A 23098-nucleotide genomic window follows, 5' to 3' on the forward strand; every position below is an offset into this window, starting at 1 on the left:
GACAGTCTATCAAAGGACGTAAGGTGATGAATAGTCTAGTCTGACCTTTCAAGAATACTCTCCTAATTGGAGATAATTCAGCATAAACGGCGCAGAAAGAAAACTTTATCAAGTTGTTCTTATTTCAGGTAAAAATCACACATTGTTGTATGTTCAGAAAAAGTATCTGTTGTTTTAACACCAAAACTTATTATTAAAATCATTTTAAGTCGGTGAGTATCTTGACTGAGGAACAATTAAAAAAATCAACGACTATTAGCTACAATGTATACTTCCTCGTGCAAATCATCCTACCAGATTCACGTGCGTTTATATTTGAGAAATTTCAGCAGTTTATTTTGTTGTTTTTATATTTTTGATTAAACTTTAATATAAAACTGTTCAAACCTTCATCTGCTAGTTAGGGTGGCGCAATAGCTCAGTTGGTAACTGGCTGTCATTCCTGAGGTCCCGGGTTTGATCTTGGGTAACATTCAGTCCTAATATGAAATTAGGCAAAGCCTATGAACGAGGAAGTCGTGAAAAATTCCTTTCATTCTTTCCGTTTTAAAAGTGTCATTCGGTATTATATGCACCGCTTCCGTTTTCACTCGGAACACAGGGACGGCAAAATCAATTGTCCGTATTGCCCAGGTTGTCCCACAGCCTGTACGGACAAGTGGAAATTTTCTAAAATTTACTATATAAGTACTATACGGACAAGTAAGGAAATGCTTCAAGTAAAAACGGACAAGTTAGTCAAAATCAGATTTTGCCGGCCCTGGAACACTCGACGATTATCATTTATCCGAAAAGTTGAGATTTGTTCCGTTATCGGAATACCCCACCTATTATCATTGCGTTACATTGTAAATGGCGGCGCCCGACTAGAACTGACACTGAAAATTTCATTGATAGGTATAGAATTCTATATATTATTACTCATTTAATTATGGGTTGAGTGATAAGAGGTATAAATGAAAGACAAATTACTGAAGTATCACTTTTATTATACGTGTAACAACATAAGGAAATTTTATTTATAGTAAATTAAAAAAAAATAGAATAACATAGAAAGAACAACAAAGACATATTATAAGTATCAGTTTAAATATTGAAATCACTACCAGTAAAGTAATTAATATTATTCAAATAATAAAAAATATCAATATATTAAATATATTGACTATATAATGATTATTTTTTTGTAAGTCTAACTCTTAAACAATGAAATGCGAAACATGTATGAAATAAATTATCTTTTAAAATTATTTTCTTCATCAATTTATTAAACAGTAGTCATTAAACAGACTTAAGTAATTGTGGTGTTATCTCATCGCCTAATTAGTTGAATAAACACTGAGACAATCAACTATCAGTTTGACACCTGTGACTATTAAATCAGTTGTATAAACACTGCACTTAAGCATCAACAGTTTACTATTCAGTGGTTTATTGGACCATTAAAATATTTTTTGACAACAGCCAATTTAAACACAGAAACTTCTCCATAAGTTTTGTTTATATAATAATGAATTTTAGTCACATAAAAATGATTATACATGACAAATATTGAATAAAAGTCCCAATGCTCCTAATCTAATTTAAAGTTATTTCTGATTTCAATGGCCATTAAATTTTTTGACATATATCGCAAAAGTACTGTACTAGCATTAAATAATTTAACATTTTTTATCCCATGTTTAAAATTAACAACAAGAAGTTAATTATTGTCACAAGATTGTTCTGCTTTAAATTAAAATTGCCTTAAAATAGGCAGCCTATTGAGTCCATGTTTACAAAAGATCAAATAGTTAGTTATATTACAGTGTTATTTTAATCAAAAATAGTTTTTCTTTAAGTGAAATAATGTGATAATTGCACATAATGACATATGGATTAAAAATAGAAAAAAACACCTTATTTCAAAACAACAATAAAGAAGATAAGATAACTGAAATGATAGAACTTAAAGTACTGAGTTTTAAGTCATTGACAAAAAAGTGAAATCCCCCTTTTTAATTTATTTTTATTAATTTTAAGGTATATTTTAGTTTAATTTAATTCAATATTTTAGGTTTATTTTAGTATATCATAAGTATCAAAATAATTTTGGTATAAAAAGGGAGTGAAACGTCTTCAAGACGTTTCACTCCCATTTGGGAGTGAAACGTCTTGGTGTGAACCGTCTTGGTGTGAACCGTCTCAATAGTGAAACGTCTGTCTACCGTCTAAAGCCGGGCAAGCCAAAGCCCTACATAATAAAGTTTTGTATTATCCTCTGTCAGTCAGTAAATGAGTAATTCATATTCTTTGCTTGGGCAGCAATATTAAGAAGATTACTTCATGTTCTCATGTACATGTGGTGGTGGGGGTAGCTGGCTTGCCTGATAGCAATCATAGTCTACAGCGTTTTGTTTTTTTTTCAGCCAATTTTATTTCCGCTTTTCGGTTATATTTACAATCAGAAATTATAAGTATCTTTTTCCCAATTCACAGGCAAAAATTCCCAATCAAAAGTTGAGAGAAAAAAAAGATGATTTTTGTGTACGGAAAACAATCGCAAAGGCTGTAGTAAATGTGTTTATAGACTTTGGTTGGACGGTGTTTAGGGCAAAGTCTGGGGAAAGAATTTGTCGAAAATATTTCCACTTTGTCCTGTTTGATCGGAAAACTGAAATTTTAGTCGCCGAAAAAGTTTCTGACATTTATATTTCACCACAATTGATTATGGAATGTAAACCGACATGATTAACATACATATACATTATTCACTTATAAATTGGCCATTTTGTGGTTGTTGTTTATCACTTGTTATCAATGTTACTTATGATAGTAATTAATTATAACTGTATTATATGATTTAATGGCTATTAAAATATCAATCATCATTAAATCTGATATATATGTGATAGAATTTGGATTATCATTATGGATTAAAGAACTAAATTTACTGTTTATCAATTGCATTGAATCACGGCTCAAAAAAACAATATTTAGGAAATGGTGTTAAAAGAAAGTTAAGAGTCAGAAACTTAAAATGAACATGCAAAATTAAAAAAAAAATTTGTTTGAACCTTAATCAAAATAGTTTTGATTGATATACATATAGCAAATGAAGATGGTGTATGGCAGCTATGTGCTTATGATAATTTATGTTAATGAGACTCAAGGACTGGATGATTGTCATTTTCATGTAAAAACTTAAGTATGCTGTTCTAAAGACTGCTATGTGCTTATGATAATTTGTGTTGTTTTAAAATCATTGCAACTTTGATTTTCATTTAACATTATTGGAAGTTTTGAAAATTATATTCAAATATTTTTTTCCAAAATTTTAGCAAAACAAGGCAAAAATTCCCAATCCCAAGGGTATGGTTCATGTTCCTAAAATACTGAAAAAGAACCCTTAACTAGATTTTTATTTCCTTTTCAGGTTTGCTTATTTGACTTTTTACAAAATGAAAATTGACAACATTTTAATTACAGATTGAACAATACATAACTAACAGTAAGTTTACAGATATTAAGAAAAGTTCAGTTCTTTTCAATGGAAGAGAATGAAGAGGTCAAGAAAGAATTAAATACTGAATCTACAACTACAGATGTGACAGAATTCAATATCAACAGGAAAATATTTGTCGGCAATGTCAGCTACAGGGTAAGAATTTAAAAGTAGACTGTATTAGAATACTCAATAGAGGAATTAAGCTATTAAAGGTTGAACTCTTATAATGAAAACATGGCATTTCAGCCAGAATTACTTCCCATCTTGCTTAGAAATTTATGGTGTTTAAGGAAGATGATTTGAGCCGCGTCATGACAAAACCAACATAATGGGTTTGCGACCAGCATGGATCCAGACCAGCCTGCACATCCATGCAGTCTGATCAGGATCCATGCTGTTTGCCTACAAACCCTATAACAAGTAGAGAAACTGATAGCGAACAGCATGGATCCTGATCAGACTGCGCGGATGCGCAGGCTGGTCTGGATCCATGCTGGTCGCAAACCCATTATGTTGGTTTTGTCGTGACGCAGCTCATCATCAATTATTGGTCAGTTATGATTGTAATAGCTAATATTTAGAAATATATTACCAATTTCTTCTCAACTTGACAGCAAAAAAAAAAATGAGCAAAATATCACTTTAACTTGTATTAAATAATATAAGGTGATAACCTGTTACTGCACTAGGATGACAATACATCTGAATGTATCATCTGAAGTACAGGGTTGATATTATTATAATGAAAGGATTTAGGCTATTAGCAATACTTGTGAAAGGTTACCAGTTACATGTACTTTATTCATAATAATTTTTTAAAACACCTTTAGAAATTTGAATTAATTCTTAATTCTTCTTGTTGCAGATAAAGTCAAGAAAACTAAGCAAGTTTTTCAGTAAGTTTGGCCCAGTTGACTACTGTTACATCGTAAAAGACCATATTAAGAAATGGTCAAGAGGGTAAGTGATCTTATTAAGATCAAATTATGAAAGAAAAAAAACTTATTAACACATACTATTAAACCTGCATATATATAGTATTATAGACATATATAATAATATAATTTTTGTATGGCGGAAAAGAGTTAAGACCATGTCAAAACTTTTTACATTTCTGTACTTACATGGAAAATTGAAACAAAACTCAGTAAAAAAAAAAGATGAAAGTACATCATAAAATCAAAGACTTTTCAAAGTAATAAAAAATCCATCTTATAGACAAGTACATTATTTGCCATGATTGTTGACTAACAAATATTCCCCTTCTTCTAAACAATATGGAATGCCTCTACTGAAGGGCTATGGACCCAGTTCCCTGTATGGTTAATAAGGCCCTGCCATGTAATCTCAAGGGATTTTAATATCAAAAGTGTCGGCTGCCATAAATTGAAAATGAGGTCATGTTGAACTATTTTGGGGCTGGCCTGGCTTCATACTGGTGGCAAAGGCACATAGTCTTTATTATCACATCAAAGAGTTAATAATCTTATTTTACAGAATCGCCTTTGTGACCTTCATAGCATTCAGCTAATTTAAGTGACATCATGCTTATATTTTCCTTGTCAAATTGAGCTGAATTAACTATGTATTTAATAAGATTTACTGTTAAAATAGCAATTGACCAACGGTTGATATTGTAAAAATATAAATCTGCCGAAAATATAAAAAGATTTCCCATTTTTTTAGCTCACCAGAGCCGAGGCTCAGGGTGAGCTATTTGTATCAAAGGGGGATGCTCCGGCGTCCGTCGTCATGCGTCAATAATCATCTTCTTCTCTGAAACTACTAAGCAGATTTACTTCAAATTTGGTCTGTAGCATCCTTGTGACAGTCACACTTGAATTTGCTCATGTCATTCCAAGTGGCCCCTTTAAGGGGTCAGCAGAGCTAAAAATAGTAAAAACCTTTAAACATCTTATTCTACAGAACTAATTGATGGATGATCACTAAACTTTGTCTGTAGCATTCCTGGGTAGTCTTTTATCAAGTTTGCTCATATGAATTTGATAAGCCCCTTTTAGGGGCCGCTAAAGCTAAAAATAGAAAAACTTTTAAAGGTCTATATCTACAGAACTAATTGATGGATGATCACCAAACTTTGTCTGTAGCATTCTTGGGTACTCTTTTATCAAGTTTGCAAATATTATTTTGATTGGCCCTTTTTAGGTGTCTCTAGGGCTAAAAATAGAAAAACCTTAAATCATCTTCTCCTACAGAACTAATTGATGGATTGTCACCAAATTTTGTCTGTAGCATTCTAAGCTAGTCTTTTATCAAGTTTGCTCATATTTATTTAATTGGCCCCTTTCAGGGGCCGGGCCGCTAAAGCTAAAAATAGAAATACCGTTAAATGTCTATTTCTAGAGAACTAATTGATGGATGATCACCAAACTTTGTCTGTAGCATTCTTGGGTAGTCTTTTATCAAGTTTGTTAATATTATTTTGATATGCCCTTTTTAGGGGCTGCAAAAGCTAAAAATAGAAATACCTTTAAATGTCTATTTCTACAGAACTAAGTGATGGATGATCACCAAACTTTGTCTGAAGCAATCTTGGGTAGTCTTTTATCAAGTTTGCTCACATTAATTTGATTGGCCCCTTTTAGGGGCCTCTAAAGCTAAAAATAGAAAAACCTTTATACATCTCCTACTTCAGAACCAATTGATGGATGATCACCAAACTTTGTCTGTAGCATTCTTGGGTACTCTTTTATCAAGTTAGCTTATATTAATTTGATTAGCCCCTTTTAGGGGCCACTAAAGCTAAAAATAGAAAAAACCTTCGAACATCATTTCCTACTGAAATAATTGATAGATGATCACCAATCTTTGTAGCATTCTTAGGTAGTCTTTTATATAGTTTGCTCATATTAATTTGATTAGCCCCGTTTAAGCTAAAGCTTAAATGCCCAAGCGCATGACATTTCTTCAAATTATTGTTTAAACATATTCTATGTAGAATGTATTGACATCCCAACACTGAAAAGCATTTGTTTCTGGTGAGCGACTCAGGGCCATGATGGCCCTCTTGTTTTATAAACTGTTTGTGACAGTTAAATTCTGGTGCATATTTACAGAAACTTGGGCCATGTTAGTTATTTATCGTTCATGCACAGTAAATTATTAAATTGAAAGGAATTATGGCAAAATGTGAGCTTATTTGACTTTCACCTGTTCACTGAATATAATATTCCATTAAATGGGCATAATGTCACATTAACCCTTTTACTGCCATAGGGACGGCTTATACCGTCCCTGTTATTTTCGGCGTATTTGCCATATGGACAGCTTTAGCCGTTTCTAAAATAATAATAGTAATAATAATAAATTAATAATAAAAATAATAAAAATAATAATAAATATAAAGAAAATTATACCATCAACAATAATTATTATTATACTCACATATTTGGAAACATATATAATTATTATAATACTAATAACAAATAATAACAATTATATTAATTAATAATATAGTAATTTCTTAGAAAACCCTCTGGCAAATAGGGGATCAATAAAACAATAACCCTCTGGCAGGGAAAGGGTTAATATTTAACCAGGTTTTTCCGAAGGAAAAAACTGGTTATTAGATTGATGTATGTCGGCGGGCGGGTGGACGGGCGGGCGGGCGGTCGTAAACAATTTCTTCTGTGCGCAACTCCTCCTACATTTCTCAACGGATTTTGACCAAACTTTCACAGAAGCTTTGTCATCAAGTGCCCTGGCGCATATTGTCGGGGTTTTGCGATAAGATAATATTTGACCTAATTATGGCCCTTTGTTTTTTTCCCTTATATAAAATATATAGTGAACAATTTCTTCTGTGCGCAACTCCTCCTACATTTCTCAACGGATTTTGACCAAACTTTCTCAGAAGCTTTGTCATCAAGTGCCCTGACACATATTGCCAGGGTTTTGCAATTGGTATATATTTGACCTAATTATGGCCCTTTGTTTTTTTTCCTTATATAGAATATATAGTGAACAATTTCTTCTGTGCGCAACTCCTCCTACATTTCTCAACGGATTTTGACCAAAACTTTCTTAGAAGCTTTGTTATCAAGTGCCTGGCACATATTGTCGGGGTTTTGTGATTGGAAAATATTTGACCGAATTATGGCCCTTTGTATATTTTTTCCTTATACAGAAATATATAGAGAACAATTTCTTCTGTGCTCAACTCCTCCTACATTTCTCAACGGATTTTGACCAAACTTTCTTAGAAGCTTTGTTTTCAAGTGCCTGGCACATATTGTCGGGTTTTTGTGATTGGATAATATTTGACCGAATTATGGCCCTTTGTATATTTTTTCCTAATACAGACTATATAGAGAACAATTTCTTCTGTGCTCAACTCCTCCTACATTTCTCAACGGATTTTGACCAAACTTTCTTAGAAGCTTTGTTATCAAGTGCCTGGCACATATTGTCGGGGTTTTGTGATTGGATAATATTTGACCGAATTATGGCCCTTTGTATATTTTTTCCTTATACAGAATATATAGAGAACAATTTCTTCTGTGCTCAACTCCTCCTACATTTCTCAACGGATTTTGACCAAACTTTCTTAGAAGCTTTGTTTTCAAGTGCCTGGCACATATTGTCGGGTTTTGTGATTGGATAATATTTGACCGAATTATGGCCCTTTGTATATTTTTTCCTTATACAGAATATATAGTGAACAATTTCTACAGTGCGCAACTTCTCCTACATTTCTCAATGGATTTTGACCAAACTTTCACAGAAGCTTTGTCATCAAGTGCCCTGGCGCTCACTAAATTCCCATGTTTCTTCCAAGACATCATTCAAGTATTTTTTTAAAATTGTGAACATACTTTTCTTGATATCGCACAAAACACCACACGCCAATATTGTTGACAAAAGAAAATGACAAGAGACGCAAAAATGCAAAAATTAAGCAAAAATAAAGTACTGTTTACCTTTCTAAAACATTTGGGGAAAAAAGGCGAATAGACAACATAAAATTTCTCAATCATTTTTGTTTGAGGAATATTAAAAAAGCCATAATTCCTCCTAAAAGTTCAATTAAAAACAAATGCCCCTTCATGACAAAGCTTCTGTGAAATATTTTGCTGAAAACCTGGTTGCATCGCATTGCGATGTTCCTTGTTAGATCTTATTTTACAGGATTGCCTTTGTGACCTTCAAAGATGAGGAGTCTATGCAGAGAGCACTTAAAGCAACAGAAGATGACCTTTATTTTGATGAGAGGTTAGTTTATATTAAAGAAAGATAACCTGTAACCCCCAGATTTTGTATAATGGATTTGCCCTGCCTTTGATTTGGAGCAGTCTGTTAACCGTTTAAGGGAATTAGATTGTCAAAATATAAAACTTGAGCTACAAACAGTATACAGTCTGATTTTACTGTTGCAGTAGGTTATGGAAAGTGGTGAATATGAAAATTATTATTAATTGAAGTTAATCTATTAAAATACAGATTGATCTGTTTTAGAAAAAAGGTCCTTGTATTTCAATAATTTCTTTAGATTTTGACATTGATTTAGAAAGTGATAGACTATGTTAACAAGGAAAAGAAGTAGGAGCAAAAGAGAGAGTTTTAGGTACTCTATTTATAGACCGGTCATGGTCAAACAATGACCTACATGTAGATGAAGATTAAACCGAAAAATAAAATAACATTTTGTTTGTTTGGGTTGGTTTACTCAAATTAAATATAGTTTATATTTGGGTGGGACAGGGAGCGTTTTAAGTGCTGATTTCAAAAACATTTGGTTGTTGTGGTGGTTGCAGCTTGATTTCTATCAGGGATTATATTTTGTTTGGAGCCACTTTTTATAACATACAAAAGAACGATAGATTTGTTCTAGTGCCTGCTAGAAAATCTTGTCAATTTTAGATTTTAATTATCTTTACACTTTTTCATAGACAAATGAGAGTAAAACCTGCAGAACTTTCATCAAGGACAACATACTGGCAAGACAAACGTAATTGTGACTCTAATGAAGATGACAGTGATATTGAAGAAGAAATGGAACATTGTACTGTTTTAGACCATTCCTTAGATCAACCTCAGGTATGATATAGGGCTAGCACCACTAAATTCTTTCCATCCTTAAAAATAAATTCAAACTACTTTTCAAGCTTATTGGTTTGCTGTTAGCTCAGAAGGTCCCTGGCTCAGCTCTGATGCTTGAAACTGCCTAAAATAATGCACAGAATACACTAGCAGTTTACTTCCCTCTTCTTCCAATGGTAAAAGCTGGAATTTCGTCATATGATTATTGCAGAAAAAGAGAACCTATAGACTAAACCAAAAAAGAAGAAATGTTTATATTTTGTTATGGGTCACATTGTTGTTGGCGTAGCTAAATAAATCTTCATTTATGAGGGTCGTATGATTGGATGTTAAGAAGTTATCATATAAATAGAATAAATATGACTTAAAAATCAACCATAACCTAAGTCTGCTGCCCACTGTTTCTATATTCTAACTTGTTTGTTTGTTATTGTTTCAGGTTGGGACAGAAGGTTCTTGTCCTATAGACAGTCTCTATGACGATGTTTTACTGCGTATATTCACCATGTTGGCATGGAAACAACGTATGGGTATAGAACGGGTTTGTTGGCGTTGGAAGCGGCTTGTCCAGAGGACATGGGTGTCACAAAAACAGCTTCATTTTAAAAATATATTTAAACAGTTTCAGTGTAAGCTTTCTGTCTTTATATTTCCTTTATGAATTTAAAAATTCGGTTAACAGCACAAGTTTATACATACAATGGTCACATGTTCATACAATGGTCACATGTTCATACAATGGTTAATATCCCAGGTTCGTTCATAACAGGTTTAATACAACAGTTTCAGACAACAGTTAACATCACAGGTTCATACATCAGTCAATATGATAGGTTCATACATTGCTTAATATCACAGGTTCATTCATAGGTAAATATCACAGGTTCATACATTGGTCAATATCACTGTTTCATACATTCTCCAATACAACAGGTTCATACATTGGTTAATATGACAGGTCCATTCATAGGTTAATATCACAGGTTCATTTATAGGTTAATATCACAGGTTAATAATTTGGTCAATATCACAGGTTAATAAATTGGTCAATATCACAGGTTCATACATTGGTCAATATCACAGGTTCATATGTTGGTCAATATCACTCGGTCATACATTGGTCAATATCACAGGTTCAAACATTGGTTAATATCACAGGTTTATACATTGGTTAATATCACAGGTTTATATATTGGTAAATATCACAGGCTCATACATTGGTCAATATCACAGGCTCATACATTGGTCAATATCACAGGTTCATACATTGGTCAGATATCACAGGTTCATAGTTTTATCATTACCACATGTTCATACATTGGTCAATATCACAGGTTCATACATTGGTCAATATCACAGGTTCATAGTTTTATCTTTACCACATGTTCATACATTGGTCAATATCACAGGTTCATATGTTGGTCAGTATCACTTGGTCATACATTGGTAAATATCACAGGTTCAAACATTGGTCAATATCACAGGTTTATAAATTGGTTAATATCACAGGTTTATATATTGGTCAATTTCACAGGTTCATACATTGGCCAATATCACAGAGTCATACAAAGGTCAATATCACAGGCTCATACATTGGTCAATATCACAGATTCATACATTGGTCAAATATCACAGGTTCATAGTTTTATCATTACCACATGTTCATACATTGGTCAATATCACAGGTTCATACATTGGTCAATATCACAGGGTCATAAATTGGTCAATATCACAGGTTCATACATTGGTCAATATCACAGGTTCATAGTTTTATCTTTACCACATGTTCATACATTGGTCAATATCACAGGTTCATAAATTGGTCAATATCACAGGGTCATACATTTGTCAATATCACAGGGTCATACATTGGTCAATATCACAGGTTGAAACATTGGTCAATATCGCAGGTTCATAGTTTTATCATTACCACATGTTTATACATTGGTAAATTTCACAGGGTCAAACATTGGTCAATATCACAGGTTAATACATTGCTAGGCTGCTCTTTTTTGTTCCAACTGGATATGGTTCATTTTTTGTCAGAAAAAAACCACACACTTAAATTTGTGAATAGCATAGATACAGCTATTGATTAGTTTTACAAATTCAGACATTAGTTAATATCCCAAGAAAAAAGTTTAAGCAATAATTTAATGATTTTATAGTGATTTAGAGCAATGTTTACTTGCTTTCTTTAATTGTTTTTAGCAATGATATTTTCAATTTTGTGATGAAGTGCAGCAAGACTTATCAAGCATTATTTATATCTACAGGTTTAACAGACAAGATGTTGGTGTCACTATTGTTACGCTGTGGACAGTATTTAGAATCTCTAGATTTATCTGCCTCACCAAGACTCCTGTCTGATTTCTCTATGGATATTATAGGTATATTTTAAGGGTTACTTCTTTCAACTTTTAAGGTTTGATATTCAAAGTTTGGTAGGTAAGTCATAAAAACCCAGGCCTTGGGCATTGGCATGCACATGACACTTGGGTTAAGGGTTAAAATTTGCCTGCAACAACATATCTCATTTACCACTTACAATATTTGCTTGTATTGACATATACTCTGTGATCATTTTAGGAGATCACTGGCCAAGGCAAATTACTCTAGCATGGATTAGGACTGAATTATGGCCCTTTGTTAACTTACAATATTCTTGGTCCAAGTTATATTCTTGGTCCAAGTTATATTCTTGGTCCAAGTTTTACAAGCTTAATCAATCAACATTTAATTTGCTGTTTTATTTGAACATAGATATTAAGTAAGATAATAAGTGTACGGTATACAGGCATATATTTGCTGTCTGTGAATTTTACTTGTTACTTAATGTTTATATTGTGATTAAAATGATAACAGAACACATAGAATAAAGAAATATGACCACATATGTATATTAAATTGAAAATGAATGGAGCTACCTGAAATCTCAGCCAAATCTACTAAAAATAGCAGCATAACATTCTTTTCCATTTACGTAAATATTCATGTGTATTAAATTAATTTTCTATGTTATAAATCTTCAATCTCTTTTTACTGTTTTAAACTATTTCATCAAATGTAGATTTATGTATTTTAATTATCTATTTCTACAGGAAAATACTGCCCACATATAAAGGAAGTCAATATATCAGCAGTCAAGGTCACTGATGTATCTTTAAGAAACCTTGTATCAAGATGTACAAACTTACATAAAGTGAAGCTAAGCAGATGTCTTCATGTAACGGATACAGGGTATGTTTATTTCTGTTATATATACATGTTTTGTTTAGGGAAACTAATGAGTCTTATGAGAGAGTCGAGGTTAAAATGGGACTCTACTACCCTAGTCTTATAAGTGGCCACTCTTATGGATGAGTATATACAGAACTTTAACTTAAAGTCATCTTTAACTGATTTGATGTAAGTTTAATGATATTCAATATTTTTGACTAGTTGTATATGCTTTTATAATACTGCAAGTTTGTAATGTTGCTTTTCATTGGATAATCGTGATGTGACTATAGTTTTATATACCCGCATGCTATCAATTCATTAAGAAATCTTACTTTCCTCTCTTAAAAAAGAAATTTGCAGCATTATAAATTCATTCTAAATATTACTGACAGGTTTTGTGACCTTATATATATGATTGTTGCAATATAACCTTCGCATGATGGCTAGGGCTATATTTTATATTGGGTCATATAACCTGTCAAAAAATCTTTATAATGAATAAAAGGTTGTACATGTATGCTGATATAACCAGCAGGTCGGGTCATATGTGTCAACAAGCTTTGGTTATATAGCATGTGATATTATAATTGCTTTCTTTGATTGAAATAAAGACTTAGTGACAGCTTTGAAGCAACTATGTATAAACTTATACATGTATGTAAATATTATTAGCATCATGATTTATTTTGTCAGACGAAAAAAATACCAAAATATTTGAACATGAGAAAAACTCTTGCTGAAAAAGCAAAATTAAGAAAATAAAGGCAACCTATTGGGGATTTTTAAGTTCATTATTATTAAGATAAAACCTTGAAATTATTTGAGCCGTGCCACGACAAAACCAACATAGTGCGTTTGCGACCAGCATGGATCCAGACCAGCCTGCGCATCTGCGCAGTCTGATCAGGATCCATGCTGTTCGCTATCAGTTTCACTACTTGTAATAGAGTTGGTAAGCGAACAGCATGGATCCTGATCAGACTGCACAGATGCGCAGGCTGGTCTGGATCCATGCTGGTCGCAAACGCACTATGTTGGTTTTGTTGTGACGCGGCTCATTTGTTGTTGTTGTTGTTGTTTACAGAATACATACACTGTTAACGTCAGGCCAACCACTGGCACACCTTGATCTCACAGATGTTTCTCATTTAAAAGGAAAGGTAAGCTGTTTTACATCTATAGGAACAAAACCTATTGATAATGATAATTATCATTTGTATAAAAGAGATAGTTATCATGTGTATGAAGAGATAATTATCATTTTTATAAAGAGGTAATTACCATTTTAAACAAGAAATAATTATCATCTGTATAAAAGAGATAATTATTTTTTGTATAATTTTCTTTTTTAATGATATATATGGAATATTATGTTGTAGTAGGGGGCGTCTGTGGCCGAGTGGTTAAGGTCGTTGACTTCAAATCACTTGCCCCTCACCGCTGTGGGTTTGAATCCTGACAGGGACTTTGGATTCTTTTATGTGAGGAAGCTATGCAGCTAGCTTACGGAACGTCGGTGGTTCTACTCAGGTGCCCGTTCGTGCCTGAAATAATGCACGGAAGGGCACCTGAGGTCTTCCTCCACCAGTAAAGCTGTAACGTCGCGATATGACATATACTGTGTCGATGTGATGTAAAACCAAAAAAAAAACAAAAAACAAATGTTGTAGTAGCTTTCTGAGGCTTTGAATTTTGCTATGACCAGCGTTTGAAAATTGATATCTTACGAGACTGAAGGTCGAGCGAGATATCAATTTTCCAACATTGCGAGTAGAAAAATACATAGCCTCAGAAAGCTACTACAACATAATTTTCCTTTTATTATATACCTTTTCGTTTTATTCAGAAAATGAAATGTAGTTGTCAAGAAATCAATTCATGACTGACAGATAAATACGTTTTTCTAAGTGTTAAGAAATAGTAGCTGTAAAAGGCGTTATTTAGATACAATATCCTATTGTTTTACGATAACTACACTTTTCTTTTCAGTGTTTCAAGACATTACAGAGTGATCTAGACTCATTAAAACATTTGGTGCTCACTAATTGTTACAAGGTGAGTGAGTGAAATATTTTTGTTAAAATGAGAGGATTTTTACTTTACTTGCTTGCTCTTTGGTTAAATCAGTTGCCTCCCTTGCTTTGAAGTTAAATTAGTAGCATTCTTGTGATATGAAATGAGTTACCTAATTGTCCCCTACCGGTTTAACAGGAGGGGACTTTAGGTTTACCCTCCGTCCGTCTGTCCGTCCGTCTGTCAGTCCGTCCGTCCACAAAACTGGATCCCGCGATAGCGCAAAAAGTACTGAAAATATTTTTATGAAACTTAATATATGGATAGATGGCAGTATGGAGATTATGCACGTCTTTTTCTTTTCTTCCTATGTTGAAAATTCTGGTTGCTATGGCAACAAATAGTCTGGAAATATGGCAAATTTAACACATAAACTGAATCCAGTGATAACTCAAAAAGTACTGAAAATATTTTTATGAAACTTAAAATATGGATAGATGGCAGTCTGCAGATTATGCACATCTATTTCTTTTCTTCCTATGTTAAAAATTCTGGTTGCTATGGCAACAAATAGCCTGAATTTCAAGGTTTCTGATTTAAATTTTTCAGCTTTTTCACTATAAGTTCTTTATTTCTTAAGGTGTTGACTTCAAACTTTAAATATAAGTTTCTGGTCATCAACCACATCATATGTGACAAGGTTTACAACACTAGCACAAAAATTATCAGTATTACCTCCCTTGGACTTAGATTTTTTATGAAAAAAAAACGTCTTTTTTAAATAACTTCTTTATTTCCTAATGTATCTACTTCAAACTTCATATATATGTTTCTTATTATCACTCAACATTTTTGAGAAGGTTAAATACTCTAGCAAGACTTTTTCCAGAATTATGTCCCCCTTGAACTTAGATTTTTTTCGAGAAATTGGTATTTTTTACTCCAACTTCTTCATTCCTTATAGGATTTACTTTAAAATCCTACATCGTAATAATATGACAAGGTTGTATAAACATAATTTCCTTACTAGGCAGGGAAACTTAACACATTACTGTGAAATAGACAAACTTGGAACTCAAAAGATTTAAGTTTATTCTTGTCATTTATTCACTGGTAAAATTGAAATCAGAATGTTGCTGGGGTTCTAACCGGTAGGGGACTTATGGATTGCTTGCAATACTATGATAATTGCTTGTTTCATGTAGATTGAATATGGTTACACTAGATCAACCCAGGTAAGGGGTCGGAAAATTAAAGTTTTGAGTATAAAACTGTGAAACTTAATATAATTAAATACTTTAAAAAAAAAATTTGAAAAGAAATTTAAAAAAATTATTCTTTCCTTTTCAACTTCAGGTACATTATGTTAATATTCTATTTAACTTCAGGTAGATGATGGTAGTTTTCTATTTAATTTTAGGTACATTATGGTAGTTTTCTATTTAACTTCAGGTAAATGATGGTAGTTTTATATCTAACTTCAGGTACATTATGGTAGTTTTCTATTTTACTTCAGGTAGATGATGGTAGTTTTAGCAATCTTATTGGTCATAGCAGACATCTGGAAGAGTTATATATAAACAATTGCAGAAGTCTAAGTGGATCATCACTTAGAGAAGTTTGTCATAAATGTTCACAATTACATATACTACATGCTGCTGGGACAAAATGTAAGTTAACCAATAAAATATACACGATATTCAAGATTTTTTTCTATGAATACAGAATTTATTTTCATCGAGTGGTATGAAAATGAATATGTCATAAGTGGTAGAAGAATTTTATTTCGTTTTTTGTTTCGCCTTGAAAAGGTGACATATAGTGATTACTTTTGTCGTCGGCGTCATTGTCGGCGTCGGCGTCCCCTAAAGCTTGTCCGGAGCATAACTCAGTCACTTTAAGTTGGATTGACTTCAAACTTGGTATGCATGCTTCTTTCAATAACACGAAGTGCAGTGCACAAGGACCGGTACTCTGCACTTCTTAATTTTTGAGTTATTGCCCTTTGTAAATTTTCATACTTTAATTTTGTCCGGGCCATTTCTCTTCAACTATAAAAGCTATGGACTTCAAATTTAATACAATGATAGATCTCATTAAGAAGAAGTGCAGTGCACAAGAATTGGTACTCTGCACTTCCTAATTTTTGAGTTATTTCCCTTTGTTAATTTTCATACTTTATTTTTGTCCGGGCCATTTCTACTAATGTATAAAAGCTATGGACTTGAAACTTCATAGGATGATAGATCTCATTAAGAAGAAGTGCAGTGCACAAGAACAAGTACTGTGCATTTCTTATTTTTTGAGTTATTGCCCTTTGTTAATTTTCATACTTTATTTTTGTCTGGGCCATTTCTCCAAAAGTATAAAAGCTTTGGACTTGAAACTTCATAGGATGATAGATCTCATTAAGAAGAAGTGCAGTGCCCAAAGAACCGGTACTCTGCATTTCTTATTTTTTGAGTTATGGCCCTTTGTTAATTTTTGTTAATATACATACTTAATTTTTGTCCAGGTCATTTCTCCTCAAGTATGAAAGCTATACACATGAAACTTCATAGGATGATAGATCTCATTAAAAATAATTGCAGTGTACAAGGACCGGTACTCTGCATTTCTTATTTTTGAGTTTTCACCCTTTATATATTTTCATACTTTATTTTTGACCAGGCCATTTCTCATAAATTATGAAAGATATGGACTTGAAACTTCATAGAATGATAGATCTTATTGATAAGAAGTGGTGCAGTGCATAGAAACTGCTGCTCTGCACTTATTAAAAACTGGTTATTAGATTGAGGTATGTCGACAGACGGGCGGATGGGCGGGCGGGCGGACAGGCGGGCGGGCGAGCGTAAACAATTTCTTCTGTGCGCAACTCCTTCTACATTTCTCAACGGATTTTGACCAAACTGTCACAGAAGCTTTGTCATCAAGTGCCCTGGCGCATATTGTCGGGGTTTTGCGATTGGATAATATTTGACCTAATTATGGCCCTTTGTTTTTTTTCCTTATATAGAATATATAGTGAACAATTTCTTCTGTGCGCAACTCCTCCTACATTTCTCAACGGATTTTGACCAAACTTTCACAGAAGCTTTGTCATCAAGTGCCCTGGGGCATATTGTCGGGGTTTTGCGATTGGATAATATTTGACCTAATTACGGCCCTTTGTTTTTTTTCCTTATAAAGAATATATAGTGAACAATTTCTTCTGTGCGCAACTCCTCCTACATTTCTCCACGGATTTTGACCAAACTTTCACAGAACCTTTGTCACCAAGTGCCCTGGGGCATATTGTCGGGGTTTTGCGATTGGATAATATTTGACCTAATTATGGCCCTTTGTTTTTTTTCCTTATATAGAATATATAGTGAACAATTTCTTCTGTGCTTAACTCCCTCTACAATTCTCAACGGATTTTGTTCAAACTTACAAAGCTTTCACAGAACCTTTGTCATCAAGTGCCCTGATGATATTGTCAGGGTTGTGTGATTGGATAATATTTGACCTAATTATGGCCCTTTGTTTTTTTTTCCTTATACAGAATACATAGTGAACAATTTCTATCTTGCGCAACTTCTCCTACATTCCTCAACGGATTTTGACCAAACTTTTACAGAAGCTTTGTTATCAAGTGCCCTGGCGCATATTGTTGGGGTTTTGTGATTGGATAATATTTGACCTAATTATGGCCCTTTGTTTTTTTTCCTTATACAGAATTATTAATATATAGTGAACAAATTCTTCTGTGCTGAACTCGTCCAACATTTCTCAACGGATTTTGTTCAAACTTTCACAGAAGCTTTGTCATCAAGTGCCCTGGCACATAGTGTCGGGGTTTTTAGATTGGATAATTTTTGACCTAATTATGGCCCTTTGTTTTTTTCCTTATACAGAATATATAGTGAACACTTCTTCAGTGGCAATTCCTCCTACATTATTCATGTTTTACATTGCACATAGTTACATTGTTGCTTGTATTTGTATTTCAAATACAACATATTTATCTACAATGGTGATAATTGAAAACCTGGTTTCATGGCATTGCCATGTTTCTTGTTTTTTGAGTTATTTTCCTTTGTTAGTTTTCGTATTTCATTTTTGTCCTGGCCATTTCTCTGAAACTATATTGTTCACAAGGCGACACATCCGACTCGCGGAGTTCTAGTTTACTGATAAAGGCACGTAGCTTAATTGTCTGCAATAAATGATTACTGAATATTCAATTTTGTGTGGCGTTGTTCATAAACTAATATTGAAATTCATAACTTTTCTAAACACTAACAGACTTCTCTGAATTAACAGGTTATGCCTGTTACAGAAATCATTGTGGGTAATTGCTAAATCAATATTAAAATGCTATAATATCAAAACTTGATTAAACAATCACCTTCAAAGGATAAATCAATATTAAAATGCTATAATATCAAAACTTGATTAAACAATCACCTTCAAAGGATAAAAATATATGACATTTCAGTTACACAAAAATAATGAAACCACTGGAAAAGGTGGGGGACCAAGAGAAACCCTTTACAGAATCCTTATAATGATTTGATGGCTGTAAACTCAATAAATATCAAACTGTCGATATTGCTCATGCAACGATGCTACACTTCATTACATTTTCAAATAGATTAAGCCATTGTGTGCATTGTAACACAGTAATGAGTGAAGTATGCATAGAATAAGGAGTTGATGTGTTTACAGACCATATGGCTTTAGATGCGGATGTCAGTAAACCAAATGGCATCCAAAAAATCAATTTTCCTGCTGAATCAGAGTCTATGTAGTGCAACTTTCTTTAAGATTATCAGGATAGAAGAAGATATCTTTTATTAGGAAATATTTTATTTGTGTTGTAGTTAGATCTATTGCTTAATTTCCAAATGTTTTGTAATTTGTTACCCAATCCCTTATTGCACATTTGAACTGGAGCTTTACATTATTCTACACAACCACTTGACAATATTGTTTGTTTGTCAGAATAGATAATTCATAATAAATATTGAATGATAAATGAGTACAAACTCCTCGCAGCGGTTACTTCCCTTTGTAAGTACATTAACTATGCCGAAGAATTAAGGGGAGATCACTGTGTGGAGATTGAAATGAGGATTGATTGAATATTTATGTTAATTACAGTTGACACAGAGGCCCTGGAAAATTTAAAGAAACTGCCAGCATTGGTATGTAGATATATATTATATGAGCCGTGTCACGACAAAACCAACATAATGGGTTTGCGACCAGCATGGATCCAGACCAGCCCGCGCATCCACGCAGTCTGATCAGGATCCATGCTGTTTGCTTACCAACCCTATTACAAATAGAGAAACTGATAGCGAACAGCATAGATCCTGATCAGACTGCGTGGATGCACAGGCTGGTCTGGATCGATGCTGGTCGCAAACGCACTATGTTGGTTTTGTCATGACACAGCTCAATTATGTGTATATAAAGATACTATGTTGTACATATGTCATGTATCGGTCCCGTTAGCTCAATAGGTAGAGCTTTCGACTGTGAATCGAGCCAACCAGGTTTGATTCCTCGATGGTGCAGATCATTTTTGTTTTGTGTGATTCATCATAAAATCTTTTCTAAGGTCATTTATACTGTACCTTTTCATTGTGATTGATCATGAAAACCTTTCTATGGTCATTCACACTGTACCTCTGCTCTGGCATGCACAGCAGTTATCAGTTCCTTGTGAAAAGTAAAGCAAATAGTACTGGTAAATTTCTTGACAGCCTGCCCAAGGACGATGTGGTGGCTTAACTGTGCTGTGGTAAATTCAGAGTGGTCTTGCATGAAAACTACCACCACCACCACCACATATGTCGTGTTATAATAGGAGAGATATTGTAATCAACCAGGTAAATTAGAAAATAAAGAGATACAGAACACCATCCTTGAAGATCTGAGGACTTATTCCAGGCCAGGCTATGGTGTTTGTATTTAAACAAAATTTGTTGTAAATCTTCTGATATTTTAACTGTATATTCTGTTAGGACATAAAATTATAGATGATATGTCTGAACATTCTCACAGGCAACATGGATTTCTTTTTACCTTTCCTTGTTATCAATGTGATGCAAACAGGACCTTTATAAATATGTATGAGTATACAATAAAATAATAAAAGAGAATATTGAATTAGTGTAGATTTAATACTAAATTTATTGAACTTGTGGAATAAAACATCAATATGCTGGCCAGAGGCTCGCAAAATATGATTTTGTTCAACTCATTCAATAAATTTAGTATTGAATCTACACAAATATGATATTCTACTTATCATTTATTCAAAATAAGAAAGGCTTACAGTTAAAAGGAGTCATTTTTTGTTGATGCGCTTATAAGTGTAGCGCTAACATTAGGGCACTTTAATGCTTGTTTTTATTAAACAAAAATGACATCCTGTCAAAGTGTTATTACACTTGTGTAATATCAGTTTTATCAAATGACTGAATTACACTCCAGCGCCGTGCTTTAAATGATAAAATATTTTTATATAGAGTACAAGAATGAATGTCAAATAAATGTTCTCATCATATCTCAAACTGTTAAATTATTTATAAATTTTACAGAAAGAGTTAAACTTGTCACTGTGTCACATGGTTACAGATTCTGTCTTAGTGTCTTTAAGTGACCACTGTAAACAATTAAGGTAAGTAATGGATATTTGTCACAGTAGATGAAATAAACTTGTTTCAAATGTTTAAACACATTAAATTGGTGTCAGTCTTTACACTAAGTAACCTTTCACCTACTAAATTTTATACATGTTTTTGTCCAGCTTCCACTGTTCAACTGTCCACTTTTAGCTTGCCTGTTTCGAAGAAAAAGTCGAGCTATTATAATCGCATCTTTTTCATAATGCAAAAACTTTAATGTGGCCTGTTGTTTAAACATTTCAAAAGATATTAATGTAAATTTGAATACTTGCTTATCATTACATGGTGTAGTTGTTAGGCAAGGGGCATAACTCTGAAAGCATTATTATTGGAGTAATACCACTTTTTTAAATAAGAAATTTTAACAGACTAGCTTTAACACTGCATACAATACTCAATAGATTTTTGAGATGACAAAAAGAAAGTTTACAATATATTTCTACCAAAGGGATCAGAACTCTGGTTTGAAAGTTCAAGCAATCTTTGTTAGAGTGATCCATGGTAGGTAGAACAACATCCGTGTAGTCTGATCAGGATCTATGCTGTTCGCTATCAGTTTCTCTACTTGTAATAGGGTTGGTAAGTGAATAGCATGGATCCTGATCAGACTGCGCGGATGCGCAGGCTGGTCTGGATCCATGCTGGTCGCAAACCCACTATGTTGGTTTTGTCTTGACGCGGCTCATTTAATGGTATATACGATTTTGATTGGACCAGTGGAACAGTGAGTAAGAGTAAAGCGAGTTATTCATATGGTCTTAGCTTGACAAAATAAAGTTTGACTGAACATGTATTGATTTATATGAGCATAGTTGCATATTGTGAATAAATCATGTTTATACTACAGGTACTTGGATTTATGTGGTTGTCATGCTGTTACAGATATTGGGATATTATCTCTGGCAAGACTATCTCAGTTGGCATCCATTAACGTCAGTTATCTAAACCAGGTAAGTTCTGCTAGATAACTTATATCTTTACATTTATATAATACATCTACTAGAATCAGCTGTTAGGATTGCAGATGATGTGTTTCTAAATCTCTTTCACTGGTTTGAATCTTGATAAAAAGTTTTAGAATTTGTTGTGGGATAAAAAAATGTACTGATGTCAGACCTGGAATCCCTCTTCTAAGCTTCCATCTAAGATAAAGCTGCATAAATTGCAGTACTTTTCACCAAAGTACTTTACATGACAAGTGAAAGTTATAGAATTACAATATTTTGACCATTTACTGTGTCTTCTAGCTGTACTGAAATAAATATCTAGGTCATCTATGTATGGAATAGGCTTATTGTTGTCCATCCATTAAAGCAGCATGCCTCCAGATGAGCAAAAATATTTCAAGACAAATACACTTGGGGAAAAACATACTAAGATTGTAAGAAAAGTAAAAAATTCAATATTCAAGTAAACATTTACATGTTATGTGCGATTAATGACAGATTTTGCAGTATTTGTCACAATATTTCTACTGCGTTATTTATGCAGTAAGGGCTATTTTGCATATCTTGAACTCTTTTTTGTAATTATGTGGATTGTTGGTGCATTTAGCCATGTCTAAATGACTTTCTTTGTTCACTTCACAATATTTTACATTTAAATACATTTTCAAAATTTCCATCCGAAATTA

At 33.2% G+C, this 23098-nt stretch overlaps 1 protein-coding gene across 1 annotated transcript in view; it reads left to right on the forward strand.

Annotated features, from left to right (window-relative positions):
• LOC132741569 (uncharacterized) overlaps positions 1-23098 on the forward strand; it is a 30409-nt gene continuing 7311 nt past the window's right edge. Inside the window, exons 1-14 of the mRNA XM_060729773.1 lie at positions 1-128; positions 3469-3640; positions 4353-4447; positions 8636-8719; positions 9397-9544; positions 9987-10176; positions 11824-11937; positions 12649-12787; positions 13854-13929; positions 14759-14824; positions 16299-16452; positions 19931-19974; positions 21379-21458; positions 22313-22415. Coding sequence (XP_060585756.1) covers positions 3530-3640; positions 4353-4447; positions 8636-8719; positions 9397-9544; positions 9987-10176; positions 11824-11937; positions 12649-12787; positions 13854-13929; positions 14759-14824; positions 16299-16452; positions 19931-19974; positions 21379-21458; positions 22313-22415 — 1404 coding nt within the window. The 5' untranslated portion in view covers positions 1-128; positions 3469-3529. The remainder of the gene's footprint in view (positions 129-3468; positions 3641-4352; positions 4448-8635; positions 8720-9396; positions 9545-9986; positions 10177-11823; positions 11938-12648; positions 12788-13853; positions 13930-14758; positions 14825-16298; positions 16453-19930; positions 19975-21378; positions 21459-22312; positions 22416-23098) is intronic.

The sequence above is a fragment of the Ruditapes philippinarum genome, unplaced genomic scaffold, assembly GCF_026571515.1.
Source record: "Ruditapes philippinarum isolate M1 unplaced genomic scaffold, ASM2657151v2 ctg1149_1_1_1_1, whole genome shotgun sequence".
NCBI lineage: Eukaryota > Metazoa > Mollusca > Bivalvia > Venerida > Veneridae > Ruditapes > Ruditapes philippinarum.